Source organism: Sus scrofa, chromosome 15, assembly GCF_000003025.6.
Source record: "Sus scrofa isolate TJ Tabasco breed Duroc chromosome 15, Sscrofa11.1, whole genome shotgun sequence".
Lineage (NCBI taxonomy): Eukaryota > Metazoa > Chordata > Mammalia > Artiodactyla > Suidae > Sus > Sus scrofa.
The window spans coordinates 134182504-134209637 of NC_010457.5; the positions used below are offsets into that span (position 1 = coordinate 134182504).

Consider the following 27134-nt stretch of genomic DNA (forward strand, 5'->3'; position numbering starts at 1 on the left):
GGGGTATTTGCTTCCATGCGCCTTATACACGTTACACGTAATGCATTGACATCCCCTACTTCCATAGCTGACTTTCCCAAAGGTGCGTCTTGTCTGGGCTGCTGAACCCCATGCATAGGGAAGCCCAGAGGGTGGGAGACTCTCCCAAGGTCCCAGGGAGAGTGGTGGAACCCACGCTGATGTCTCTGAAACCAGAGAACCCGATCACTGTCATTTCTTGCCTTGCGCTTTCTTCCTACTCATAACAAATCATAATAATTTTTCCATGTCATTAAAATACACTCCGTCATGGTGCCATCCCCTTGCTTCTACTGGGTGTACTGTTCCCCTGGTGATGGAAATTTAGGTCACTTCTAATTTTTCCTATGAAATGAATACCTTTCGAGTATATATCTTCTAATGTGTTTCTGGCGGCTTCCTTTATCTAGAATTCTCCAAAGCCAATTCATTGGGGCAACAGCGATAATATTTAAATATCTTGTTATATTACAGCCACATTGTTTTGCAGGCAGGAAAGTGATTTTACAGCCCCGCCCCCAATCACATGAGAATGTCTGTCCCACTAGGCTCTTCCCAACATCAAATGCTGTCATCTGAAAATATCCCCCTCCATTCTGCCCGATGTTTCATTGTTGCTGGGGTTGGGATTTTATTGTTTTTATTGCTAGGAAGGCTCATCGTATTTTTATGCCTATTGATGATTTGTGTTTTTGTGCTTATGGAGGATTTCTGTTTGGTGGTTTTGGATTCTTTTGTCCATTTTTCAACTGGGTTTTGTATTGTTTCACCTGGTGGTGTGGTTTTATTACTTTTTCTTAGCGTGTGATGTGTCGACGCCTTTCTCCCTGGTGTGACCTTCACTTCCTCCTCCTCCTGGTTGTCCGGCTTTTCCAGTTTACCCCCCTTTTGACCGAGGCTCCTAGGGGTTCCCTGTGGCCTCTGCCCTCTCCAGACCCCCCTGGAAACCCTGTGTCCTTCTCCTAATGCCCCGTCACACTTAAGCCTTAACTCCTGAATGTGTGTGGGAGATGGATAAACCAGACACGGTACATGAGACCGTGTGAAGAGCGCCTGGACTCACAATGAGTCAACTCGAATATCACCTGGCCCCAGAAAACGGGTTAGAAACTAATACCGAATAAGGGCATTTGAAATGTTGGACTGGGCAAGTTTCTGCACTTCTTACACAGCTTTCCCATTTCTTATTTGACTGAAATACGATTAAAAAGCAAAAAATCGGGGGGTTCCCGTCGTGGTGCAGTGGTTAACGAATCTGACTAGGAACCATGAGGTTGCAGGTTCGATCCCTGGCTTTGCTTAGTGGGTGAATGATCTGGCATTGCCGTGACCTGTGGTGTAGGTCACAGACTCGGCTCGGATCCTGCGTTGCTGTGGCTGTGGCTAGGCTGGTGGCTACAGCTCCGATTAGACCTTTAGCCTGGGAACCTCCATATGCCACGGGAGTGGCCCAAGAAATGGCAAAAAGACAAAAAAAAAAAACAAACAAACAACAAAATTCACTTTTTCCATTGCAAAGAAATAAGCAGGTTATTTATTTATTGCCAGCAAATGAAATCCTCTCCTAGCCATTGAAACCCCCTCCTCCCCCCGCCACTTCGAAGCCATTTGCTGTATGGGGAGCGCAGTAAATACTTGCAGGATTGATCTGTGGTTTTACGATAATGTATGTAAAGTACCAATTAATACTCGGAGCCTCTCTGTGAAACGCCTGGGGAGAGAAGTAAAAGAGGCAATGCTGGTTTTAAACAGCCTGGCCCGAGGGTTCTGAGCGGGCTTTAAAGAGAGTCCAGCCTCTGTGGGGTGGAAGGCGGAGGCGGGGGGCGCTGGCTTGGATGTTGGGCCTGGCTGTCTGGACAGAGGAGCCAGGCTCACAGATCGGGAGCTGTGGGTCTCAGGCCTCTCCACCTGCAGGGGGTGTGGAAAGCGAGGAGGAAGTAATTTGCGAACCAAAGAAGGATCTGGCGAATGGGAGGGAGTATTACATGATAACTTTAAATTATTCACTCAGTCAATATGGGGACAGTTCTACTCTGTGAATTGTGCCAGATTCTGGGAATAAGCGGAACAGATAGATCTGTTTTCGTTTGTTTCTTTATTTGTTTTATTGGCTGTGTCCGTGGCACATGGAAGATCTCAGGCCAGGGATTGAACCTGTGTCGCAGATGCAGCCTGAGCCAAGGTAAAGGGAACTTCTTGATAGAGCTGGGGTTTTTTTTTTGTTTTTTTTGTTTTTTTTGTTTTTTTGGTTTGTTTATTTAATTTTTTGGCTGCTCCACAGCATATGGAGTTCCAAGGCCAGGCGTCAGATCCAAGCTGCAGTTGTGACCTATGCTGCAGCTGTGATGACTCTGAATCCTACCCACTGTGCTGAGCTGCGGATCAGACCTGCACCTTGGTGCTGCATCAGGAGCTCTGAGATATAGTTTTTGACTGAAGCAGGGGGACAGGGGCCAAACAGACCATGGGACAAATCAGGATACTTACGGCTTGGTGGAGAGTAGAAGGTGCTTCCAGAACAGGTCACTGGGCATTTGTGCCAGCCTGGGCGTCACAGGCACCTCCCTGGAGAAAGAATGCATAAGGCTGGGAGGGTGAGCAGGAGATAACCAGATGGGGAGTGTTTGGGGTGGAGGCGTCCAGACAGACGGTGGGATCCAGATGGCAAAGAAGGGGTTCAGAAGGAGAGGGAGGTGGGTGCAATCTGGCTGGGGAAGTAAGCAGGGCCCAGGTGGCAAGCTGCAGAGGGTGAAGGGGGTGGGGCTGCCACTTGGATGTGGTGATTGGGGGGGACATGCAGCAGTCCCAGGAGGAGACACAGGAAGGTGGGGTGTAGAAGACAGATGATGCTTTTGTTCTAGAAATGTGTTTGCTGCATCTGCTGGACAACAGGGGATGTGTAGCAGCTCTTGGGGACACGGGGCTGAGATAGTGTTGGGAGACAAGAGGGATAGAGGATTCCTGCCGCTGGGATGGGAGGGTCTGAGCAGCAGAAGAAGGGAGGGTGGCCCAGAGCCATCTCCATGGCAGCTGAGGCTTCTGTGATGCCCAGACTAACAGTCTGCTCCTGAGCCTGGGAAGGAATTGCTGGGTGTCCCTGGGACCCATGTGCCAGCTCCAAGTGTCAGGCTGACTCAGAGCACACCGGCCCTCAAGGCCGATTCAGGGTTCCTGTCCCACTTGACGCCATTGGATCAGGTCAGGGCTCTCACAGCTGCCACAAGGAGCTACTTACAGTTCTCCAAGTTCCTTTACTCCAGATCCATTAACTGGGGAGGAGCCAGGGAGCACGTCTTGTGTGTGCGTGTGGCGGAGGGTCTGGGATGCCCGGCCCTACCTCCCTTAGGAGAGGGGCCCCCAGGAGGGCCCTGCCCAGGCATCAGTGGCCATGGATCCAGTACCAAGAAAACAGAGCTCAAGCTGGGTCCCGGAGGACAAGGAGGAACGGGGAGAGGAGAGCAGCGGCGGGGTCCAATTGCCTGATGCGAGCAGGCGGATGCGCGTGAGGCACAGCGCATGGCGACGGGGGAGAAGAGGGCAGCCCTTTCTCCGCTCGTGACCCCATCTTACCCCCACCCCCATCCTTTCACAGGAGAAGAGATGTCCTTCAAGGGCGCCCGGCTCAGCATGAGGAACAGGAGGAACGGCATGCTGGACAGCACGCGGACCCTGTACTCCAGCGCATCTCGGAGCACAGACGTGTCCTACAGCGAGAGCGTGAGTTCAGGGCCCTTCCGCGCCCCCACTGCCCTTGTTATGTCAGAAAGCATCATTTTGCAGTTTGGATTCTTTGCAAACCAATACCCCTTCTTTAGAAAGTTCATTTCTCAACGGATAGTATTTCGTTTGTGGATTATTTATACGGAAGGTAGAGGCATTTTCTGAGCTGCTTTTTAAGCGTTCTGTTTTCAAGATTGTGGCTTGTAACCATAGCACGTTGTTAAACAACCCACTTGTTAACTGACTTTTACAAAGTCTTAAATACTGCACTTTCGATGTTTGTTTTACTACGTAGTGCTTGGTAGTCTGGCTTCCAGCCTTGTGGGTTCACCCTGAATATGAGTTTTGAATTGAAATCCTTTTCTTCGACTCTGGCGGGAGCTCGTTCTGGGTCTGCCTTTGCTCTTGCTGTAGCCTCGAGCTGTGCTCTTCGGCACGCGTTTCTCCTTGTTCCAAGCCTGCGTGCATGTGGCCTTCAGGACTTCCCATTGTAGCGACCTCACACCTGGTCCTTGCTTAGGGATGAGCGGACTCAGGGTGGGGGCGTCCGCAGAAGGCCCCCCCTTTGTGCTGCACTGCCCCTCCCACCCCAGTCTTTGGCGACACCTCGAGGGTGTCTGGTCCTTGTCAGGGCGTAGCGAATGCTCTCATTGGTCAGCAGGCACTCCGTCTGACACCAGGGTTTCTCTCAACTGCAGTGTTAAAAGTCTGGGAGGTGGCCAACTTTGGAAGGCGGAGGGATGGGGCGGCGCTTCGGGGGTGCTGGGCCTGTCAGTATTTTGATGTGATTGGCGGAGTGCACTTGCCACTCCCCACATGGAGCACCTCCTTCGAATCTGCACCTGCTGTCAACTTGGCCCCAGTCCTGTGCGAATTACACGACAGGCAAAGCATGCTGGTGGCCTCTCCAGTGTCCCCTGCTCCCGCTCCCAGCAGGGAGAGCCCCCTGGGAGGGCAGAAAAGACCTTTCGAGATCACACTTGGGTGCAAGCCCTGGTGCCTCTGGGAGACAAAGGCTGCCTCTCTCTTGCCCCGCTCCTTCCGGTTCCCACCGGATTTCTAGATGGATTTCTTGCTCCCTTCAAATCTCTCACCCTTCAGAGATGCCAGCAGCCCTGTGGGTAGAACTTCTGAGACGACCCAAGTACATCCCAGTGCTGGGTGGGTACGGTTTGAGCCCGAGGACACACCTCTCAGCAAAGTGAATTTTCAGAGAGTTTTTCACAAGGCAGTTTTTGTCACCACCCTTCCGCCACCATCATTAATCTCACAAGCTTATACATCTGTTGAGTTTTCTTCATCTGTGTTCAGAAGATTTAAAATCAGTGAAGAGCTTAGAAAGTATTTTGAAGGAGAAAAGGTGGTGGTGATTGCGACCCAACACCTTTGCTTGTGGGAGGGCGGATGCATCCAGAAGGAATATTCAGAACATACCGTCTTTTGCAAAGCAAGCGTAAGAGGAATGAGAATCTGCAACACTAAATGATTTATGCTAAACTGTCAACACATGCTTATATTCCCCCAGTTGCCTTAGAGTCAGAAAAGCATACTTTGTATGCTCATGATGACATTTGTTACAAGATAATGTCAAGTAACTTTTAGAAAAATTTGCATTTAGTTATAACAATTTAAATATATGTGTCTGTGTGTTTTTTTTTTTTTTTTGCTTTTTTTGTTTTTTGTTTTTTTTTGTGCAGACTTTGTGTGCTCTAAAAGCATGAAAAGGTGCTAGGAATAGGTGGTGAATAATTCTTCTTCTTCTTCCTCCTCCTCTCCCTCTTCCTCTTCTTCTTCTTGTCTTTTTAGGGCTGTACCCAAGGCCTATGGAGGTTCCCAGGCTAGGGGTCAAATCAGAGCTGCAGCTGCCAGCCTACACCACAGCCACAGCCACACAGATCCAAGCCACCACTGCGACATATGCCACAGGTCACGGCAACGCCGCATCCTTGACCCACTGATGGAGGCCAGGGACTGAATCTGTGTCCTCATGGATACTAGTCAGGTTCATTACGGCTGAGCCAGTACAGGAACTCCATGGTGGTGAATTCTTAAAACTTTTGAAGTAGGTTTAGATTGTTTACTAGATCAGCAGGGGGTGAGGACAAATTAGTGGTGTGTTATTCCAACGTTCTTTCTTTCTCTGAAGGACTTGGTGAATTTCATTCAAGCAAATTTTAAGAAACGGGAGTGTGTCTTCTTTACCAAAGATTCCAAGGCCACGTAAGCAAACTCTTTTATCTCTGTTTTCACTACCATGTTCAAAACTAAATTATTAACAACCATGACAACAAACAAACAAATGCTCCCTAGTTCATTATTCAAGCTGTTTGCATCTTGCAATTCTCAGAAATGGTGTGTGAACAGGAAGAATTTGGCAAGCAGCTTGTCCCCAGAGAGGTATCGTTTCATTGCATATTTTTAGCTCTGGTGGTAGCTGGTAAAAGATTCAAGAGAGGCTGTCGCTCTCTTGAGTATCCCCACGAGCCCAGGAGCCCACCGGAGTGGCCGTGGTGATGCACCTTGTTGTTTTATAGAGGTTGGCAGGTGACACCAAGCCTCTGCACCATCTAACCAGATGCTCATCTACTCTAAGTCTTGCATGTTTTGAAACATCAAAGACTGAGTCACAAAAGCCTTGAGGGGCAGCCCCAGCAACAAATGTCACCTAAAGGGCCAGTGAATGTGTGGATGGATGCTGGTCTTTTCTGAAGATGGTGCCCCAGAACTAAAGAAGTGATTTTAGTCCCCCTCAACTCCCCACCTTGGTCCCCTCTGCCCCCTCTCTTTTCCCTACTGGTGATCAAAGAGAGTCTAGCAATGTATTAATTGGATCGTTGCTGCTGTAATTTGTATTAAAGCGTTGATTCTGCTGAACAGAGACAGTGCACAGAGGAAGGTGGAAGGGAGAGAACAAGAGCTTTGGAATCAGCCTCGGATCCCACCTGACTCCCTGCCTGACCTTGAGCCAATTACTGTCTTTTCTGAACTGAATCCTCTTAGCCTAAAACTCCAGCAAGCATACCTCCGGGGTAAAGATTCAGTGGAGTAATGCATAAAATTCCTACCATCAATATGTTTTCTTACTCTGTGTGAATTAGAAAATAAACATGGAGAAAGTAAGAGATGCTTATTTTGCCACTGGTATGAACTTAGTCATTATGAGTCAGCTGGATAGAGTACAAACTCTTTGAGTTAGCTGTTTCATCCCCACGTTTCCTTGAAAGATTTTGCTGTTCATCTCTTTGCTTAACTGGTAGAAAACACAGTTTGGATTCTTTGCTTCATTCAACAAATATTTATTGGGGATTGACTATATCACAGGGATTTTATATACTTGATGGCTCATTCTCCAGTCGCCCTGCGAAGTTGCTGTTTTCATTTGACTGACAAGGCAAGTGAGACCTGGAAGGGGTCAGTATTTCACCCAGGTCACATGGCCACCAGGGAGAAATAAAGGACCAGACCCAGTTTTCTGATTCCGAGTTGTGCATTCTTTTTAAGCCCAGCCGCTACCCCTTCTAAAAAAGACCCCACCTCAGGCAGACTGTGTTCATCAGCACCTTCTCCAGTCTTAACTGGGTTAAGTGAATGGTGGCTGAAAAGCACAGCCAGATCCAGGGCTCAATGTCACTGAGACCCTGCTTCTTTGTACCTGTGGTTCTGTCCTTCTCTGGCTGGGCAGGCTCTTCCCTGGCAGGATGGACACCACAACTCTGGCTGACACCTTTTCAGCTCACCCGCCAGGGGGAAGAGGGCCTTGTTCCTAACAATTCCATCCAAAGTCCTGGGTCTACGTTCATGGCTCTTATTGGCCTGGCTTGGGCCATGCGCTCCCTCTAACCCCGGGGGCTGGGCAATGGACTAGGTGATTGGCCAGCCTTGGATGTTGTGTCCACATGGACCAGGTGCAGAAAGGGAAATCAGGTTGTTTCGATTAGCAGAAGGAGAAAGAGATGCCAGGTAGGCAGATCTATGGCTGCCACCTTATGGTGCTTGATTGCAGATCGAATCTGCTTTAGATGAAGGCAGATGCAGTGAGCAGCCCCCGGCCTCCATAAAACCTGCAGAGGACAGGAGCATCTTGGGATCTTCCAGTTCTCATCTCAGAGGAGAACCCAAGGTTATAGACCAGAGTCCACACCCTGTAAGCTTTTAACTTCTTGTGTTTATTATTTTCATCCCTCCATAGCAGTGGGGATGCTCTGTGTAATCTGAATTACCCATCCGACAAGGAAATCAAGGGAAGTGACTGGTAATAATGAGGCCGGAAAGATGTTCCCGGAATCTCGGTTCTTGTTTATGCAGTCGAAGTATGAACTCGGCTAACTCACAGGCAGCAAGCAAGCAAAGTCTTTATTAAAGGAAAGAAAATAGCTCCCAGGGCTGCTGGGAGTGGGGAGAAGAGCCCCCCCCCACCTCTCTATTGTCCGATAGGGGTTTTTATCCCTTAAAGATGGGGGGAGTACCTACATGGGGTCCAGAAAGATGCAGTTTTTTTCTCATTGGCCTTGCTCAGTTGTCTTTATCAGTCCGTGTCCAATATGGGTTTTAGGAGTGGAAATGTCCCATAAGTTTTATGATTTCTTTGTCTTTCTCTTTCCTTAGATTGAGTCACCCTTCCTCTCATTCCTTTTCTATCAGTTGAGGGGTGGGTTAGAGATTAAAGTCCATGTGGGGGTAGGCCCATTTCCTATAGTAAACAAAGCCTGTGGAGAAGGCACAATGCCTATAATAAAGCAAGGCCTGTGGGAATTACTCTCTGGAGCCCTTAAGCCTCAAATGTTAATCAATAACCTTATCAAAGAATGCATCGAAGCCCATGCTCCTACACTGACTACCTGAGTTAATATTCTGCCTCACTCGTGATACTGTAATTTTGTGGCTATTGGCCACACTAGCTGACCTAGCTGCCCCAAGTCTCCCCAGTGTTGCCTCACAGGTGCTAAGTCCAGACCACGGGTGCTTCTCTACTTTATACCCTTGTGGATGTCTATTTCTTGACTGGTCACTGGAAAGTGATGCCTCACCATGGCCTTGGCTGCTGGGTGCCCTTGGAGGCACTAGCTGCCCAGCTTTGGGGCCGCCTCCTGGCCCTCCCGAGTCTGTAAATCCCTGGATCTGGGTTTGTTCTCTTGAATTCTCACTGCCTTGGCCATGCTGGGTTTGAGGTAGAAGAAGGAAGAATATAACTTTTGCTATAACAGGCTCTGTGCAATGGAACATTCTACTCTAATGGAAATATTCTTCATCCATGCTGTCCTATAGGACAGCCACTAGCCTTTTGTGGCTAGTGAGCATTTGAAATGTGGTTAGTGCAACCAAGGAATTGAATTTGCAAATTATACTACATTTAAGTTAAATAGCCACACGTGGCTAGTGGCTACACTATTGACAGTGGAGCTCTATAGGATTTGGACTTGTATGGGGTAGAACAAGTGTCTTGTCTTCTCCATCTCTCCTCTTTGCCCCTCTAGTGCCTGCTCCATGTATCTGTGCTTCTGATGCATCCTGGCCTTCTTTCTGGCCTCCTCTCCATTTGTAAAACAATTCGTGCAAATTGGTTCTTGGAGGGCTACCAGCCGGAAGATCATCAAGATGGAGCCAGACAAGTCTCTTGGTCAAGGTGACCTGAGACACATCCCTATTCTTGGAAGGGAAAAAGACTTGAGAGTCAGTCTCAGGTTGGGCAAGGACTTCCTTCCCCAATCCTGCAATGAGCTTGGGCGGGTGTGGACAGACCCCAAGGCTAGCGGGACAGTAACAGCTAAAGAGAGAGGGGAGCAAGCCAACTTGGACCCTAGTGGGGAGGTCCCTGAAGCTATCAAGAGCAGCCTTGGCTCAGGAAGTGCCCCCAGGGGCTTAATAAGAGAAAGGACTAAAGGAATTTGTGATCAATTCTGGTTGATTTTTTCCCTTGGCCAAAAGGAGTGATGCCACCTGGGAACTGTCCCCAATAGGAGGCAAGATTGATGCTGGAGGTGTGATTCTGGATCCAGGTTCTAGCTCAACTTCTATAGCTCTAGAAAATACTGAATGTTTTGACATATATTTTGAATATAGGTAATTGCCATAGTCTATAGTAATTAAGACTTTCGGTTACAAGGAAGCCAAACTAGCTTAACCTAAACAGGGTTCAGGGGAGGTTTACTCCAAGAAAATAGGAATGCCACTCAGAACCTAAGAGAGAGAAGTGGCTGGGAGTCTAGAATGGTTAGGACTGTAGCTGGAACATATGGAGACTCAAGGAATAGTCTCTCTCTCTTTTTGCTTTCTAGGGCTACGCCTTCGGCATATGGAAGTTCCCAGGCTAGGGGTTGATTCGGAGCTACAGCTGCCGGCCTATGCCATACCCATAGCAATGCAGCATCTGAGCCTCGTCTGCAAACTACACCACAGCTCATGGCAACTCCACATCCTTAACCCACTGAGCGAGGCCAAGGATCCAATCTGCATCCTCATGGATACTAGCCGGATTCGTTTCCGCTGAGCCCCAACAGGAACTCCCTCTGTCTTTTAGCCCCAACTCTCCCTGCATACCTGCTTTCTTTTATTCTCAGTGGAGATACAATTCCATTATATTGCGTGGATCGTCTGTGTCATGGGGATTAAACATCAAGATAGTTTTTAAACAACCGAGATGGTGAAAATAGTCTGAAAATTAGACGCGATGGTGAAATCTCTTTGAGGGTTTATTTAAGCTAATCGTGTGCAGTCCAGTCTAATTAACACGACAGACTGTTGAAGCTGAAGGTGTAATGAAATCTGTTGCCTCCCGTCAATCTCACTCTGCTCAGGGAAAACGTGTGCAAGTGTGGCTACGCCCAGAGCCAGCACATCGAAGGCACCCAGATCAACCAGAATGAGAAATGGAATTACAAGAAGCACACCAAGGAATTTCCCACTGATGCCTTTGGGGATATTCAGTTTGAGACCCTGGGGAAGAGAGGGAAGGTAAGCAATGGTTTTCTACTCTCAGTAGCTAATCCTAATGCTAACAGGGTGTGGGCTTTCTTGAGTTACCCCGAATTGTCTAATACTATGAATGGAGATAAGGGAGATGGGTAATCAAGCAAAAGTGATGACAGAAGAAGTCTAAATCTTGCAAAAAATCAAAAGCTATGATCAGACTACAGGCAACTGCAATGCTCCACAGGTGATGACTGGCTCGTCACCCAGGGTCCTCTCTCCAGGCACAGGGCAGGCATTCAGGTAACATCCGTCTTGACCCTTGCCGCTATGAAAGGCCTGACGCATGCTTTTGTGAGTCATCTGGTTTAGTTTGGCCTATGACATTCTTGAGAATACATGTGGCCTTGAATCAGGCAACATTTTCTTCTTCACATCCACACTGCAGGCTCTTATGTAGGATTTTACAAAGATGTTTAATGATTGGGTTGAATAATAAAAAAAAAAAAGCAAAGTATGAGAGTTGTGAGTTAAGTTTTATTTGGGGCAAAATGAGGACCATAGCCCGAGGGACAGCATCTCAGACAACTGCTCCAAAGAGGTACTGGGGAAGGTCAGTAGCACATGGTTTTAGTGAAGGGGGGGCGGCGGGTATACAATTAGGCCACACATTTTGGCAGAGGCTTGCTGCTTGTCACGAGGCGAAGATGTCTCTTAAAGATTTCAGCGCTTTTCTAGATATAGGAAGTTGCAAGAATTGAGGCTCATAAAATCTCCTGAAACTATCTCTCTGAAGGCCTGTTGGGTCTGTTTTTCTCAGAGCGCAGCGTGCCTCACTCCCAATCTCCACTCTCGACTCCCTCCAGGGGGTGCTGAAGGTCAGTGACTACAGTGGCCAGTGACTTCATCCTTGTTGTGGCAGAGGGCAAGTGCCAGTTTTCAGTTGGCCATTGTTAAATCCTCCTGTGTCCTGGATCCCAGTGCCACAGGCAGCTGGAAGCTGGGCCTTGACTGCACACCCCCAAGCGCTGCAGTTGCAGCCCCAGGACCTCCCCGACACCCAGCTCTGTCCACTCTGTTTTCCCAAGGCCTCTGTCCCAGGACGGGCCACCTCTACCTTGCCTCCCAGAAGCTCTCCCTACCTGTCTCCTCCCATAGGCTGTAGGCAAAGCGGCTGCCGCAGGGCTCCCTAAATCATAAATCCCATTCCATTTCTACTTGGTTTCAAACACCTCCTCTTGGGAGCAATGGGACGCAGGTTCGATCCCAGCCCACACAGTGGGATTAAAAATACAGCGTTGCAGAAGCTGTGGCTAAGGTCACAACTGTGGCTCGGATCTGATCCCTGGCCCGGGAACTCCATGTGCTACGGGGTGGCCAAAAACCAAAGAAATCAACAAACAAAATCTCACAGTGCCCCACGGCCTTTAGGATAAAGTCCCAAGTTCTCCAAGGGGCTTGGAGGGGCGTCTGCATCCCCTCCACTCCCCGCCTTCCTTCCACTGCCCCACGGGGACCCTCCTCGGCTCCCCTCTCCCCCTCCCAGCGGAGCCGGTGCGCTGGGCCAAGCCCCAGGATCAGGAGAACAGGAGCGGATCCTGATGCTTCCCCTCTGCCCCACAGTATATCCGACTGTCCTGCGACACCGACGCAGAAACCCTCTACGAGCTGCTGACCCAGCACTGGCACCTGAAAACGCCCCACCTGGTCATTTCCGTGACCGGCGGCGCCAAGAACTTCGCCTTGAAGCCGCGCATGCGCAAGATCGTCAGCCGCCTGATCTACATCGCGCAGTCGAAAGGTGCGCGGGGGGCCCGGGCGGCGCGGGCGGGTCCCTGCGGCGCGACATTGCGCTAGCGCTTGGTCCCTTCAGGCTGCTCAGCGTCTTCGGCGGCGGGATGCGATTCTTCGCCATTCAGGGACAGAATCCGGATGGTCTAAAATTGTATGATTAATCATTATCTTATTGGAAGCAAGCTCCTCAAATGAAAGGACAGGCCGGGTGCACTGGCAGATGGCGGGCTGGGAGTGGGGGGGGCACAGCAGCTTTTTAAAATCAGCGTTAAGAGCTGCAGCCTCAACCTATGGCAGGGCTGCAGCAATGCTGGATCCTTAACCTACTGCACCAGGCTGAAATTGAACCTTTGCCACCCAGAGACAATGCTGGATTCTTAACCTGCTGTACCACAGTGGGAACTCCAAGCCCACATTTATTTAAAAAAAAAAAAAAAAAATCAGCGTTAAGGTGCTTCATGGTGCGTAATTTGATATATATATATATATATATATATATATATATATATATATATATATATACTTTTTTTTTAGTCTTCTGTCTCAAGTTTTCTTTTCCCTTCCTTCCTTTTCTCGCTCCCTCCCTTACTTCTCTCTTTCTTTCTCTCTTTCATTTCTTTCCATATAAGACTCCAGACTTGTCTGGGAAGTCAGAAAGAAAGTTTAATGTTTGCTCTTTAGTTTGGGGTCCATGATGTGTTTTGGAAACCGTGACAGTGCTGGGCAGGTTGTCTGATGGAGACCAAAACAAATGACGGTGGCTTTGTTATTTGAAATTTTCAGCTTATTTTTTTTTCTTTTAAACTTTTTATTAGGGAAAATCTCAAGCCTGCAGAAGAGCTGTAGGAATAATATAATGAATAAGTGCACACCCTTCACTTAGATTTACCAGTTGTTAGCATTTTCCCATTTGTCTTATCCCTTTGTAAACATCCACATATTATGATTTAAAAAAATATTTGAGAGTAAACTTCGGATATAACCCTTAGCGCCTAAATATGTCAGGCTGCATAGTTCTCTCACATAACCCAGTACAACTTTCCAACCTGAGAAAGTTGATATTTACCAATAATGTTATCTAACAAGAAGTCCATGTGTTAATTTTGCTAATTATCCCAACAATGTCCCTCAGAGCAAAAAAAAAGAAAAAAAAATTTTTTTTTCCTCTGTCTGGATTCCAATCCTTTTAGCTCTTCATATCCTAGAAAACGGAAAAGCTTTCTTTCCTCTGGAACTGCTCTTTAGCTTTTTTTCTGTCTTTCAGAACATTTTTGAAGAGCAGAGGCAAATTGTCTCTGCAGACGTGGTGCCATCTGAGTTTGATTAATATTTCCTCAAGATTAGATTCTGTTTATTAAAGCCTCACAAGTATTAGTTTATCTAAGGCCAACATTTAGAAAACTTCTTTTTTTTTTTTTGTCTTTTGTCTTTTTTGTTGTTGTTGTTGTTGCTATTTCTTGGGCCGCTCCCGAGGCATATGGAGATTCCCAGGCTAGGGGTTGAATTGGAGCTGTAGCCACCGGCCTACGCCAGAGCCACAGCAACGTGGGATCCGAGCCGCATCTGCAACCTACACCACAGCTCACGGCTCACGGCAACGCCGGATCGTTAACCCACTGAGCAAGGGCAGGGACCGAACCCGCAACCTCATGGTTCCTAGTCGGATTCGTTAACCACTGCGCCACGACGGGAACTCCAGTAAACTTCTTTATTAAGATTATCGGTGGACAGAACTAAGGTAGCATGTCTTATTTTAGATATGTTTTTCTTTCATGTCAAGAAGAAACGGTGCCCCCCCTTTCTCTCCCCCCCCCGCCCCCGTCCCCTGCCATTTATTGTTAATTTCCTGACCAACCAGAGAGGACCACAGCAGATAGTTACCTGGTTAGGAAACCCTGTAGCTCAGCTTCCTTACTGCTGAATCTGAACACACATCATTTACTCATTCAGTAAACACTTCTTAAATGCCTACTAGGTGTCAGGTATTGTTTTAGGCGCTGGGGATAGAGTAGAACAAAGCAGACCAAAGACCCTGCAGCGGGACATCTACTTAGAGGAGGTGAGGCGTCAGAACGGGAAGATTGTCTTATTGTCTTCTGGGTTGGCCAGGTGGAGAGCTCCTTGCTTCTCCTTGCTGCCTCCTTTGAAAGAGAGTTGACAACTGTTCCTTTCAAGGAAGGAGGCTGGGTGCTGAGGGGTGTGGAATTCACACCCTGGGAGAACTGGCTAAAGGAATTAAATCTGAAACTGCTATGGACTGCATAACTTTTAGGTTAAAATATTGAAATGACTTCTAAATGTGTCCCTTATGTGGAAGACAGTAGCAGCATTAGAGAATGGAGACAAAATGAACAAAAGGAATTTTGAACAGCTGGGAGAGGCTGCCTTGGGACTCCTGAGCCTTTGTTACAAGAGCTGCTCAGGAGAGGCTGGGGAGCAAGCCTTGGGCTGGATCCCCTTCTGATATTATCTTCCATAGTGTTCTATCCTGGAGGACTGGATATAGGTCCCTGTGCTGTACGGTAGGACCTCATTGCTTATCCATTCTAAATGTAACAGCTTGCATCTGCGAACTCCAAACCCCTCATCCATCCCACTGCCTCCCCCTCCCCCTTAGCAGGCACAGATCTGTTCTCTATGTCTGAGTCTGTGTTCTGTTGGTCGGTTCATTTGTGCCAGACTTTAGATTCCACATGTAGGTGATATCTGTATATTTTTAAACAGCATCTCTTAAAACCTTGGCGATCCCTTCCTCTTCCTTTCATGTGGATTAGGTCATGGTAGTTTAAAATGTGGCCATCGATGCTGATGTGTCTGCTGCGTCCTGGTGCCCACGGGTGGGGCTTCTTTAGGGGTCTGTGAGTGCAGGATGAGAAAATTACTCGGAGTCACTGAGTGTTCGTTCTTCCCCCTTGTGGACAGGCGCTTGGATACTCACTGGAGGCACCCACTATGGGCTGATGAAGTACATTGGGGAGGTGGTGAGAGACAACACCATCAGCAGGAACTCGGAGGAGAACATCGTGGCCATTGGCATCGCCGCTTGGGGCATGGTCTCCAACAGGGACACCCTCATCAGGACCTGTGATGTCGAGGTACAGGCGGGAAGGGACGGGGTCTGCTAGGTCATGGAGAGAAAGACCGTGGCGCGCGGCTCTGTCGGGAGCACTGGGGCTTTGGGATGCAGTCAGCTCATGGGGAAGTCGGCCATAGAAGATTAGATTAGAGTCCTTTGGAGACTCAGGAATTTGAAACAAAGCTGACATGTGTGATGGTCATTGTACAAATATAAATGTAACACAATCATTGAGTTAAAAAAATTAAAATAAAGAAATAAATAAAATAAAAATAAACACAAAGCTGACATACGCAAAGAATTCCTGGGCAGGGGTTACCAATGAATGTGTTTTGTTCCTTAAAATGTGTTCCCAGCAAATCGTGTTAGAGTCGGGTTCTTTATTCTCTCTTTTTTTTAACGAACCACATTCTTCCTTTTTTTTCTTTCTTTTCTTTTTAAAAAATTTTTGTATTATAGTTCATCTACGATGTGCTGATTGGTTTACAGTGAGACAGCCCCTCCCCCAGATTTCCTGTGAGCATCGCTAGAGAGTAATCAAATGAGCGTGTCATGCTCAAGAGATCAGATAGACCTCTGGGGTTTTGTACCAGGTGTGGAATTTTGAAAAGAGCATTTCCAGTGAGTTGAGGACCAACTTAGGCAACAGGTGTTCTTTGCCTGACAGCTCTGGGCCAGATGGTCAGAAATCCCAATTTAACTTACACCTTCTTCCCTTGGGGGCCATGGAAGTTTAGGCAGTAAATGGTCAGAATTCGGGGAATTACAATGGTTCTTTATTCTTTAAAAAATTATCTTACGTTTGTGTCTGTAACCGTTTTTGAGATCCATAAGGGGCGAGGGAGAGTGGGAAAGCATTTCCATGGACCATCTTTAGATGCTCTAATGGTAGTGCTCCTTTTAGTGTTGATTGATGATAACCTCAGGTAGAGCAGCTTTGCAGCAAGGTCATATGATCTCGTGGCTGACTTCCTTGTTTCTTTCCTGTCCCCCCAGCAATACTGTTTGATCTTTGGCATAGGTTGAACGTAATACCTATAGGCATCACTTTGTTGGTCCTCTTTTCCTCTGTGGTTTCTACCTGTGATTTTATTATAAACCCCATTATGGGGCTGTACTAAGACCCAGATTGAGCTGGCCTGAAACACTACTGCATGTCACAAACGCTAAAGTTTGATGTGATTTTGAGGCTCTCTTTCAGGACTCTTTCCTCATCTTCTATTAGCTCGTTTTCTTTTTTTGGGTCACTACGATATTTTTTTTTTTGGCGAGGCTGTGCCTGCAGCATGCAGAAGTTTCTGGGCCAGGGATTGAACCTGCATCATCACAGTAACCTGAGCCACTGCAGTGACAATGCTGGATCCTTAACCCACCGAGCCACGAGGAACTCCGGTACTATACTTTAAAAATTGCTGTTGCTTAAAAAAAGACAGCTCATGCCTTTATTCATCGCTCTTGCCTTTTAAAGTTCCTTTGTCAGGTTACAACCACAAGATGAAACAACACACTAAAAATTTCATGCTCACTGAGTCTAATTGTATTAAAACTGTAAGCTGATGCTGAAAAGATGGAAATTCTTATAATATCAAGTCATGGTCCAGTGTTATGATGTGTCCTTCCATTTATGCAAGTATTTGTATTTCAGGAAAGTCTACCCTTTTTCTTCTCATTAGGTCCTACGTATTTCTTCTTAACCTTCTTTGTAGGTATTTTCTATTTTTATTATTGTTACAAATGGGGTCTTTTATTCAGTGTGATATTTGAGGTGATTTTCGCTGGTGTACATAAAAATTGTGATTGGTTTGTTGTTTTGAACCAGAACTCTTTTCCTTGTTCTGATAATTTTTCAAAAGACTCTGGGTATCCCATGTTTGCAACCCTATTATTGGTAGAAATTGTTACTTTTAAAAAGAAATCTTCCATTTAAATACACTTTTTTTTTTTTTTTTTGCAGTTTTTGCTCACCTTGTTGCCTTGCCTGTAATGCAAATAACACTAATGGTAGCAGGTGTCAGGGCAGGTGCCCAAGATACCCGAGAGCAGAGTTAGTAGGAATGAGTCTAGAGTTTCACCAGCAAGTAGGATTTGGTTAAAGGTTCAATATGCATATTTTTTTTTAGGGCCACACCTGTAGCATATGGAAGTTTCCAGGCTAGGGATCAAATCAGAGCTGCAGCTTCTGGCCTACACCGCAGCCACAGCAACGCCAGATCCAAGCAGTGTCTGCAACCTACACCACTGCTCACGGCAACTCCAGATCCTTTACCCACTGAGAGGGGCCAGGGATCAAACTCTCGTCCTCATGGATACTAGTTGGATTCTTACCGCTGAGCCACAATGGGAACTCCCTACTTATGTTCTTAAAAGGTCTCGGGGAGTTCCCGTCGTGGCGCAGTGGTTAACGAATCCGACTAGGAACCATGAGGTTGCGGGTTCGGTCCCTGCCCTTGCTCAGTGGGTTAACGATCCGGCGTTGCCGTGAGCTGTGGTGTAGGTTGCAGAGGCGGCTCGGATCCTGCGTTGCTGTGGCTCTGGCGTAGGCTGGTGGCTACAGCTCCGATTCAACCCCTAGCCTGGGAACCTCCATATGCCGCGGGAGCGGCCCAAGAAATAGCAGAAAGACAAAAAAAAAAAAAAAAAAAAAGTCTCGAAGACACCATCCTTTCATTTCTAGTTTTAGATCTAGAATGAATATTGAGTGTGAAATATCTTTTTGCTTCGAGTTATTTTTCTCCTTTAGATCGTAATCAAATTGGCTGATTCCTAGAAACCACACTAATTTTTCTTTAGTAATTCTTCTGTGTAATAAATAAATATGTAACATATAAGATAAATATACCATTTAATTAGCCAATGGTTTTTTAGGGTTTTTGTATTCTTATTCCTTGGAGAGCTTGGTCTTTGGCTTTTATTTCTGTGGATCCTTCCTTGTTAAGGTTTTGGAATTGGGGCTGTGTTCTGGAAGAGTAGAAATGACGTGAGGATTACATGACTTGTTCTAGAAAACTTGGTATTGTTCTTCTGTCAAACATCTGGGGCCTGCCTTGCAACTGTGATCTCCTGTGTCGTGACGAGAACTCTCCAGAATGGAGCTCCTGGACTAGGCAAGAGTCCCTTGGAGAAGAGAACTCTAACATTTGAGTCTTACTTTTCCCTCTGCCTTTGTTCAGATTGTATATATGTCGTTAATAGAGTCAACAACCTTCCTCTCCTCATTGCATTTTCAACTTGCATTCTTGCCATTCAGGTTAAACACCTTCTAAGTCACCCTGATGCTTTAAAAACTGGACACCTTTGAATGGGTCATGAGGGTCAAGACCTTCCTTCTTTATACTCCTGTGGCAGTTTTTTATTCTCTGTTATTAAGAGTTAAGACAGTGTCTATTTAATTACTTCTTTTTGGTCACATAACTGTGTGCTCTTCAAGGGCTAGGACTCTGTCTTATTCATTGTCTAATCCCTAGACTCTGGCACAGGTCTTGGCAGATGATAGATTCCAGACAGATGTGGATGTGTGTGTGTGTGTGTGTGTGTGTGTGTGTGTGTGTGTGTCTATGTCTACTTCTACCTTATATAGACGTGCACACACAAATATGTGTGTGTATGTGTGTGTCTAGAAATACACACACACACACACACACACACACTTTCCTGAATGCTGTCAGTTTCAATGCATTTATACAAAAGAGCACCGAGTGATGAAACAAGAACTGAGTTGGGAATCTGATTCTTACCCTGCCTCTGGCCATTTATGTGACCATTGGCAAGTGACCCTGCCTTCATTTTGAGCCTTCATTGCTTCAGATTTAAAATGATGGCCCGTACTATAAGATCCGGAAGACCCTTTTGTACTTAGGAATCTGGGAGGAGGCATCAGTATCACTGAACCCAAAGGGTAAACCTTACAGGAGCCTATAAAAATGTCATCGTGCATTTTTGACCAGCGAAGAAATCTCAAAGGCAGGTTTCTCTGTGCTTTTCAGGGATATTTTTCAGCTCAGTACATTATGGATGACTTCAAAAGAGACCCTCTGTACATCCTGGACAACAACCACACTCACCTGCTGCTCGTGGACAACGGCGGCCACGGGCATCCCACAGTGGAGGCGAAGCTTCGCAATCAGCTAGAGAAATACATCTCGGAGCGGACTATTCAAGGTCGGTCTTGAGGAGGTGGGACGTTAGAGAACCATAACAGGGGCAGCAGTGGCACCAACAGTAACACCCATGGATTGAGGAAAGCCTGGTGAACCCACCCAATCAGATGTTCTAGTGCCAAAGAGGAGCTGTCACACCTCTTCCTTAACAGGCCAGAGACGCGTCTTCCAGGGTTGCCGTGATATGTCCCCTTCAGCGGGCTGCAGCACTGACAAATACTGGTTTGTCAGTAGAGAGACCTGCTGTCTGTTTTTCTGCTCGACAACATTTAAGACCAAGTAAAATCCACAGCGGCAAATCTGAGCCGATGAAGCAATGCTATTAGCTAGGGTAGAAGGGAGAAAAATCAACCCCCTTAACGGATGGTTTACTTCTTCGAGTACTGACTACTTCTATTTATTAGAACCACCTAAAACATTGGTTTCAAGGGGAGAAGGCAGCAATTGAGTAAAGCCTTTGTCTGCTATGGAAAGCGATAAATTCTCTCTCTCTTCCTATTGTTGAGATGTTGGTGGTGAGCTGTGTCCTTTTGTGGAACCAGATGACCTCAGGATCTAGTGATAGACTCTGGGGAATTGTTGGCAATAATCTCAACCTTTTTCCTTTCTCAGTGGGACGAATGTGACGGAAGATGTTTATATACGCAATACTCTCTCTCTTGTTTTTGTCTTGCTCTTTTTTTTCTTTTAAGGGCTGTGCCCTCAACACATGGAAGTTCCCAGGCTAGAGGGTCAAATCTGAGCTGCAGCTTCCAGCCTACAGCACAGCTACAGCAACACCAGATCCGAGCCTCATCTGCAACCTACACCACAGCCACAGTAATGCCAGATCCTTAACCCACTGAGTGAGGCCAAGGATTGAACCTGCGTCCTCATGGATACTAGTCGGGTTCCTTACTGTTGAACCACTCCCTACAATGCTCTCTCTTGAAAGAACAGAGAGTTATGCACATTTTTCACCCACTTAAGAAAGCATAGGATTATAAAAGTGAGTGAAAGTGTAATTATCGAAGGAGAAACTTGAACCTGGACTAATATATATTAGAAAAAATCAGTCATTCATAGACTTTAGCATTTTAAATGTCAGTAACAAATTGCAGTGTGACCTGTTTGGGGCTCAGAGGTGCAACGTTTAAGATCAAGTGATAGATAGTCAGTGAGATCTGTAGCCGTCACCCCATACTCTGGGCTCAGGGGGCAAAGCTCCTGATCCACCACTTCCTTGAGGCAGGTGAGTATTTCTGATGAGCCCAAAATAAGTTTTATGTTTTGTATTTTACAGATTCCAACTATGGTGGCAAGATCCCCATTGTGTGTTTTGCCCAAGGAGGTGGGAAAGAGACTCTGAAAGTAAGACTTGGTTTGGTTTTCTTGAAGATTATTCAACGATGTTTTTTTCAATATTTTATTTTTTATTTTTTATTTTTTAGGGCTGTACCAGCAGCATATGGAAGTTCCCAGGCTAGGGGTTAGATTGGAGCTGCAGCTGCCAGCCTACACCACAGCCACAGCAATGAAGGATCGGAGTGGCGTCTGTGATGTACACTGCAGCTCACAGCAATGCCAGATCCTTAACCCACTGAGTGAGGTCAGGGATCGAGCCTGAGTCCTCATGGATACTAGTTGTTTTTTTTAGCACTGAGCCGCAATGGGAACTCTGTTCAACCATGTTAAATCAACACATTTGTATTTTCAGGGATTTGGGGCTTGCTTAACCCAACTGGACTCATTTCTTTTCTACAGTAAGTAGCATCTTTCCCACCACACAGTGTTGCCCTTACAGGCTTTGGTTGTTTCCTTAGCTGAGAAGATTTAAAAAAAGACATTGTAGCAACATGAAAGCCCCTGCACTTAACGTTGGCTTTGGTCTTAGCCTGCCAAAGAGAAGGCTTGCCGTTAACACACAAGACTTAGGGATTATAACCCGCATGGTGGGAAAACCATGGCCCCTCATCTGTGTGGAGATGAGCTGTGATCATACCCGCCTGGCGTTACGTGAAATTTCTGGCTGAGTTTTTGGAGTTATCATCTGGCACTTTTCTTTGTTTATTCTTTTCTATAACAATGATCTTTTCATTCACTCATTCATCCATTCATCCATCAGCAGGTATTTATGAAGCAGCTACTAAAAGATCTTCTGCTGAGACTATTAGTGAGTAAAAGTCTTTCGGGGCAAGGCTTTTCAGAGAAAAATTAGAGATTTTTTTTTTTTTTTTTTTTTTTTTTTTACTGTGAAATAGCATGGAAATGCATGAAGAAGCAGTCACGTTAAAGAGGAAGAGAGATGCAAAGACAGGCATTGAACTTGGCTGTGTTTATCATCTCCCACATTTTAGGTTTACGGTGAAAGTTTCCAGAGGGCTGCTGTGGGCCTTGGTCACTGCACTTCTGCAGCATTTCCCTGCAAGTCTGCACAGCCAGCTCACAACCCACAGAACCCAGAGCTGAGCTCTTTATCCCCCTCATCCTTCAGCTCACTCTCTCATCATCCCACTCCCGCCCCCGCACAGCCCCGACGTCCCCCTTAGGGCAGGTCGTGAGGTCAGGAGGGATCCCAGCCTGATCTGTGAGGGAACCCTCTGCCCACTCTCAGGAAGGCACCGCCGTCTCCAGGCTCCGTCTTCTCTAAGGAAGGTGTTCAACTCTGGCTAAAGGAAGGGGCTTTGCCCTTTCTTCTGTCCCCACTCTGTACGTCACTGTGTCTTGCTGTCGAGGGATTAAAATTCTTCAGACCTGAGTCCCCTTTGCTGGTCCTAGGGGTTTCCTCAAGGAATGAAAAGTGTGAAAGAGGTTTATCCAGAAAGAAAATATGTTTTTCTTTTTAATGAAAGGAGTGGGGGGAATTATTTGAGGAGGGAAATACATGGGTCGACCTAGCAAAGAATGAGTAGGTTGCTGCTGCGAAGGTATTTTCAGACCTTAAAAGTCTGAATATTGTTAACCTCCTTCAGATCAGCTATCAACCATCTCAAGCATTGTCACTCAAATCTGTGATGCCAAAAAAAAAAATTTATATTCAGGAGATATTTTAAAGCATTTATTTATGGAAAACTTGCCAGCCACACGTGTCCTCGTAATGGAATTTGGTATTAGCACAGGACGTAATATGATTGGCTCATGTTTCTTCTTTTAAATCTTAAAAATTAAAAATCTTTTGAACTATTGAAGTGTAGTTGATTTACAGTGTTGTGTTAATTTCTGCTGTGCAGCAAAGTAGCTCAGTTATGCATATGTAATTCTTCTTCATGGTCTTTCCCCAGTTCCCTATGCTATACAGTAGGACCTGGTTGTTTATTTGACTGGTTTACATCTCTGATTCTTGTTTTTTTTGTTTGTTTTTTTTTTTGTGTGACTGTGCCCATGGCGCGCAGAGGTTCCCCAGCCAGGGATCAAACCCGCATCACAGCAGTAACCCGAGCCACAGCAGTGACAATGTTGGATCTTTAACCCACTGAGACACCAAGCAACTCCCATTTCTGATTCTTAAAGTGGTTGCAAATATTTGGTTTTCTTTTCTTTTTGCTTTTTAGGGCCACACCTGAGGCATATGGAAGTTCTCAGGCTAGGGGATGAATCAGAGCTGTAGCCACAGGCCTACACCACAGTCACAGCAATGCATGATCTGAGCCACGTCTGTGACCTACACCACGGCTCACAGCGATGCTGGATCCTTAACCCACTGAGCGAGGCCAGGGATCGAACCCACATCCTCCTGGGTACTAGTTGGGCTCATTACTGCTGAGCCAAAATGGGAACCTCCTTGGTTTTCTTCTGATTGAAAATAAAACCCTCGGAGCTTAAAGTGCTGAGACACGTCAGCGTGATTTGTTAACCAGCTCGGTGGGAGCCTGGGTCCCGAGCTGGGTTCTGTCGCTCACCTGGCGGACTGTCTCTCGTCTCCCAGGCCATAAATACCTCCATCAAAAGTAAAATCCCCTGTGTGGTGGTGGAGGGCTCCGGGCAGATTGCCGATGTGATCGCGAGCCTGGTGGAGGTGGAGGACGCCCTGACGTCTTCGGTCATCAAGGAGAAGCTGGTGCGCTTCTTACCCCGCACGGTGTCCCGGCTGCCAGAGGAGGAAACTGAGAGTTGGATCAAATGGGTGAGTTATAGGGGAAGCAAGTTCAAGGCGGAGGCGGGGGGGGGGCGCTCCTTAAATGCCCAGCGCCCCTGGCACCTGCCAGTGCTTTATACTTTCTCAGTGACTTTAAAACTGCACTCTGGCCCAAACCACATTTTTTTTTTTTTTTCTGCTGGAAACTGAAGCTCACCTAAGTTCAATGACTTGCCTCGACTCCATACCCCTTAAGGAGTAGCATACAGGGCTTAAACTCCAGTCTGCCTGTTGTCAAAGCTAATGTTCCTTCTTTTACGCTACGGTAACAATCTTGGGTATAGTTCTCTGTGCTAAACAGTAAATAACAAGGATTTAGTAGTATGGCCCTTGTCATTATTTAAAGCAAGGCTGGACAAGACAAAGTCTGGTAAATAATGAGTAAAATCAACCCAGCCTTCTAGGCTGCCAGGTACCCTGTACTAAATTCATGCATAGGAGACCCTGTTGGTTTTATTTAATTTCGCACTAGTAGGTAATCAGGCGATTATCTTGATGAGGTACAGCAGGGTCAAAGCGACCAGGAAACAAGTCCTTTCTGGATTAAGCCTCATCACTAAGATGCAGAATTTAAAACTGCTGATGCATCTTCTTCCCATAGCTGAGGGTCAGTGTTGGTGCTGAATGATGCCTGGTCTAACAGATGCTGAGATGATGCTCCTTCTGAGATACTGCATTTTGCAGATTTTACTGAAAGAGGTAAAGCTGATGGTTTTACATGAAAGTTCTTGCTGGGATTTTCTTGTGTCTTGGCCAAGTCCAGTGGAGAGACGGACATACAAGAATCAGGTGAATAGAGAGATTAAAATATAAGCTTCATTGAATGGAAATATCAGCTTCAATGGAGAGATGTGGCTTAGGAGTGCAGCTACAATGGGCCTCCTTATACTGAGCCCAGAAGGAGGCCGTCCTGGATGGCTGCTGGCCCCCATCAGGCTGGGCGTGTGTGGCTGATGCAGACAGCAGAGCACTAGTAAGCCCCCTGCCCGAAGCAGTTCCCAGCTGAGAAGCAGGACAGGGCTGACTGGGCAAAGCCAAAAAGTCACACTCCCTCACCCTGAGTAGCAGTAAGCAGAGGGGTGGGGGAGACCCAGGGACGTAATTCCGATGGCACGCCCTCTGCATGAAAACATGTGAGGGAAGAAACAGCGTCGACCCCAAAGCGGTGGTGTTCAGTCCTCCACAGATTCAGACAGAAACAGGGTGAGGCATTCCGCACAGATCAAGGGAACCATCCCAGAGTGTAGCTATCAACCTAAGACATCACATGTAGAGTGCCCTACGACAGGGGACTTCCCGTGATGGATGGAGGAACTTCAGGGGTCAGTGCAGGACACTCACAGAGACGGCGAGGCCTAGACACACCCACCGAAGATGGCCCGGGGGACCTTCCAGCGACTTTCTTCTTACTCCTCATGCCAATTGGCTTGTAGCGTCCAGGCCAGGTCATGTCCAAAGGGCTTTGTCACCTTATGGGTCCCCACACCCTTCATGCGGGATTTTGATTTCTGCTTCAAGAAGCCACTGCAGGAAACTCATCTGAATTCAGTAGGCTAAATGTCAGACCCATTGCACTTTCTGCAATTATATTATCCTTTCTCGGATTCGTGTCTAATTCACACTCATATGCTAATGATTTATCCTAATTATAATCATGCCAGTCAGAAGACATCCATCAGTAATAAAAATTAGTCTGGCATTTTAATTATGCACTCATATGGTTGTTTTTTTTTTCTTCCCTCGTTGGTAGTGATTTCCCAAAAGACCAAGTGCAAGAGTGGAATTATTAATTACTGAATGTATACACTCAGTCAGTTATTACTTGAGCAACCTCTTGGTGATCTCCTTGAAGCCCCGAAGCCTGGCCTCACAGTTTCTCATCCTCTTTAAGAGACTGCTCTTCCCCACTGGGTCCATGCCCTCATCCCCCTACGATGCTGTCAGGGTAATTCCACTGTACCTACTCCCCACCTTCTCGAGAACTTGATCCTGAAAAATCTCCCAATCTCTCAGCCAACCGAGATATCATTCATTCATTCATTCATTCATTTCAAACATGGATTTATGCACTTGTTTATTGAACACATCCTGTACGATGCCAAGTTCTGGAATAGGCACCTCAGAAAGAACAGTATACTCACCAGAGAGAGTGCTTGTCCTCTGAGAGGGAACAGAAACTGAAAGTTCATGTTGAGTGATTATAGCACAATGCCCTGTCTGATTTCCACCTGGAGTGGGCATTCCGAGGAAAGGTAGCATGGGTACGCGGGGCCAAGACAGCCCGGCCTGGCGTGGAATGCCTTTCAGGGGAGGACTTCCCAGAGGAAGTGACGTGGGATCGGTGAGCTGAGTGATGGCAAGGGTTCCAGGGGTGAGGGATGGGGCTGTTTGGTGAGAACAGCATGTGCAAAGGTCCTGAGATGCATGGTACATAAGCATGGCTGCCCGAGGAGCTGAGAGATGGAGGTGAGGGTGGATACCGTGGGTGGAAGGACTTACGAGGGCTTTGGTCCTGTTCAGGTGTAATGGCAAGTCACTGAAGGGTTTGAGGCAGGAGAGATGTGGCCAGTGTATACAGTGCAGCCCCCACTGGCTGCCGTGAGGGGTGAGGGTCAGAGGAGGTGAGTAGGTGGGTGGGGAGGGGAGATGAAGTAGGTACCCCTGCGATGTCTCTGGTCCCATTGGTTTGCTCTGTATCCATAGTCACCTTCTCCTTCTTCCTTCTCATTTTGGAGGAAAAGATCTCTCAGCCCCCCCCCCCTGCTGCCTGCCCCCACCTGTGCCCCAGAGTCTTTGGTTCTGGACCTGGACCCTCCCTACCTGTTGTGGCTGAACCCCTTTCCGTGGCCTCAGCAAAGGCCGCCAGCATGGTCTGAGGGCCTTTCCTTCATGCTGGAGCCCCCCACTCTTTCCATCACACCCACTGCAGTTTGTGTTTTCCTGCAGGGTTTTTTTTTTTTTTTTGTCTTTTCTAGGGCTGCACCTGCGGCATATGGAGGGTCCCAGGCTAGGGGTAAATCGGAACTATAGCTGCTGGCCTACACCACAGCCACAGCCACGCCAGATCAGAGCCGCGTCTGCGACCTACACCATAGCTCATGGCAATGCCGGATCCTTAACCCACTGAGCAGGGCCAGGGATCGAACCTGCATCCTCATGGTTCCTCCCATCGGATTCGTTTCTGCTGAGCCACAATGGGAACTCCTTCCTGCAGTTTTCATTTATTTTCTCATCATCCTTAGGTGCCTTTTGAATTAAGACCACTTTCCCAAGAAGCTGGAGCCTTCAGGTCACCTCCTAAGGTCCTATCCAAGAGCCTTTATATTTTTTTATTGAATATAGAAATGTA

At 47.0% G+C, this 27134-nt stretch overlaps 1 protein-coding gene across 1 annotated transcript in view; it reads left to right on the top strand.

The window, feature by feature from the left end:
* Positions 2813 to 27134, top strand: part of TRPM8 (transient receptor potential cation channel subfamily M member 8) — an 82658-nt gene continuing 58336 nt past the window's right edge. The window contains exons 1-11 of the mRNA XM_021074741.1: positions 2813 to 2843; positions 3611 to 3735; positions 4153 to 4228; positions 4437 to 4623; positions 10533 to 10689; positions 11511 to 11522; positions 12256 to 12445; positions 15361 to 15533; positions 19498 to 19672; positions 20954 to 21021; positions 23576 to 23773. Of these exons, the coding sequence (XP_020930400.1) occupies positions 2813 to 2843; positions 3611 to 3735; positions 4153 to 4228; positions 4437 to 4623; positions 10533 to 10689; positions 11511 to 11522; positions 12256 to 12445; positions 15361 to 15533; positions 19498 to 19672; positions 20954 to 21021; positions 23576 to 23773 (1392 nt within the window). The remainder of the gene's footprint in view (positions 2844 to 3610; positions 3736 to 4152; positions 4229 to 4436; positions 4624 to 10532; positions 10690 to 11510; positions 11523 to 12255; positions 12446 to 15360; positions 15534 to 19497; positions 19673 to 20953; positions 21022 to 23575; positions 23774 to 27134) is intronic.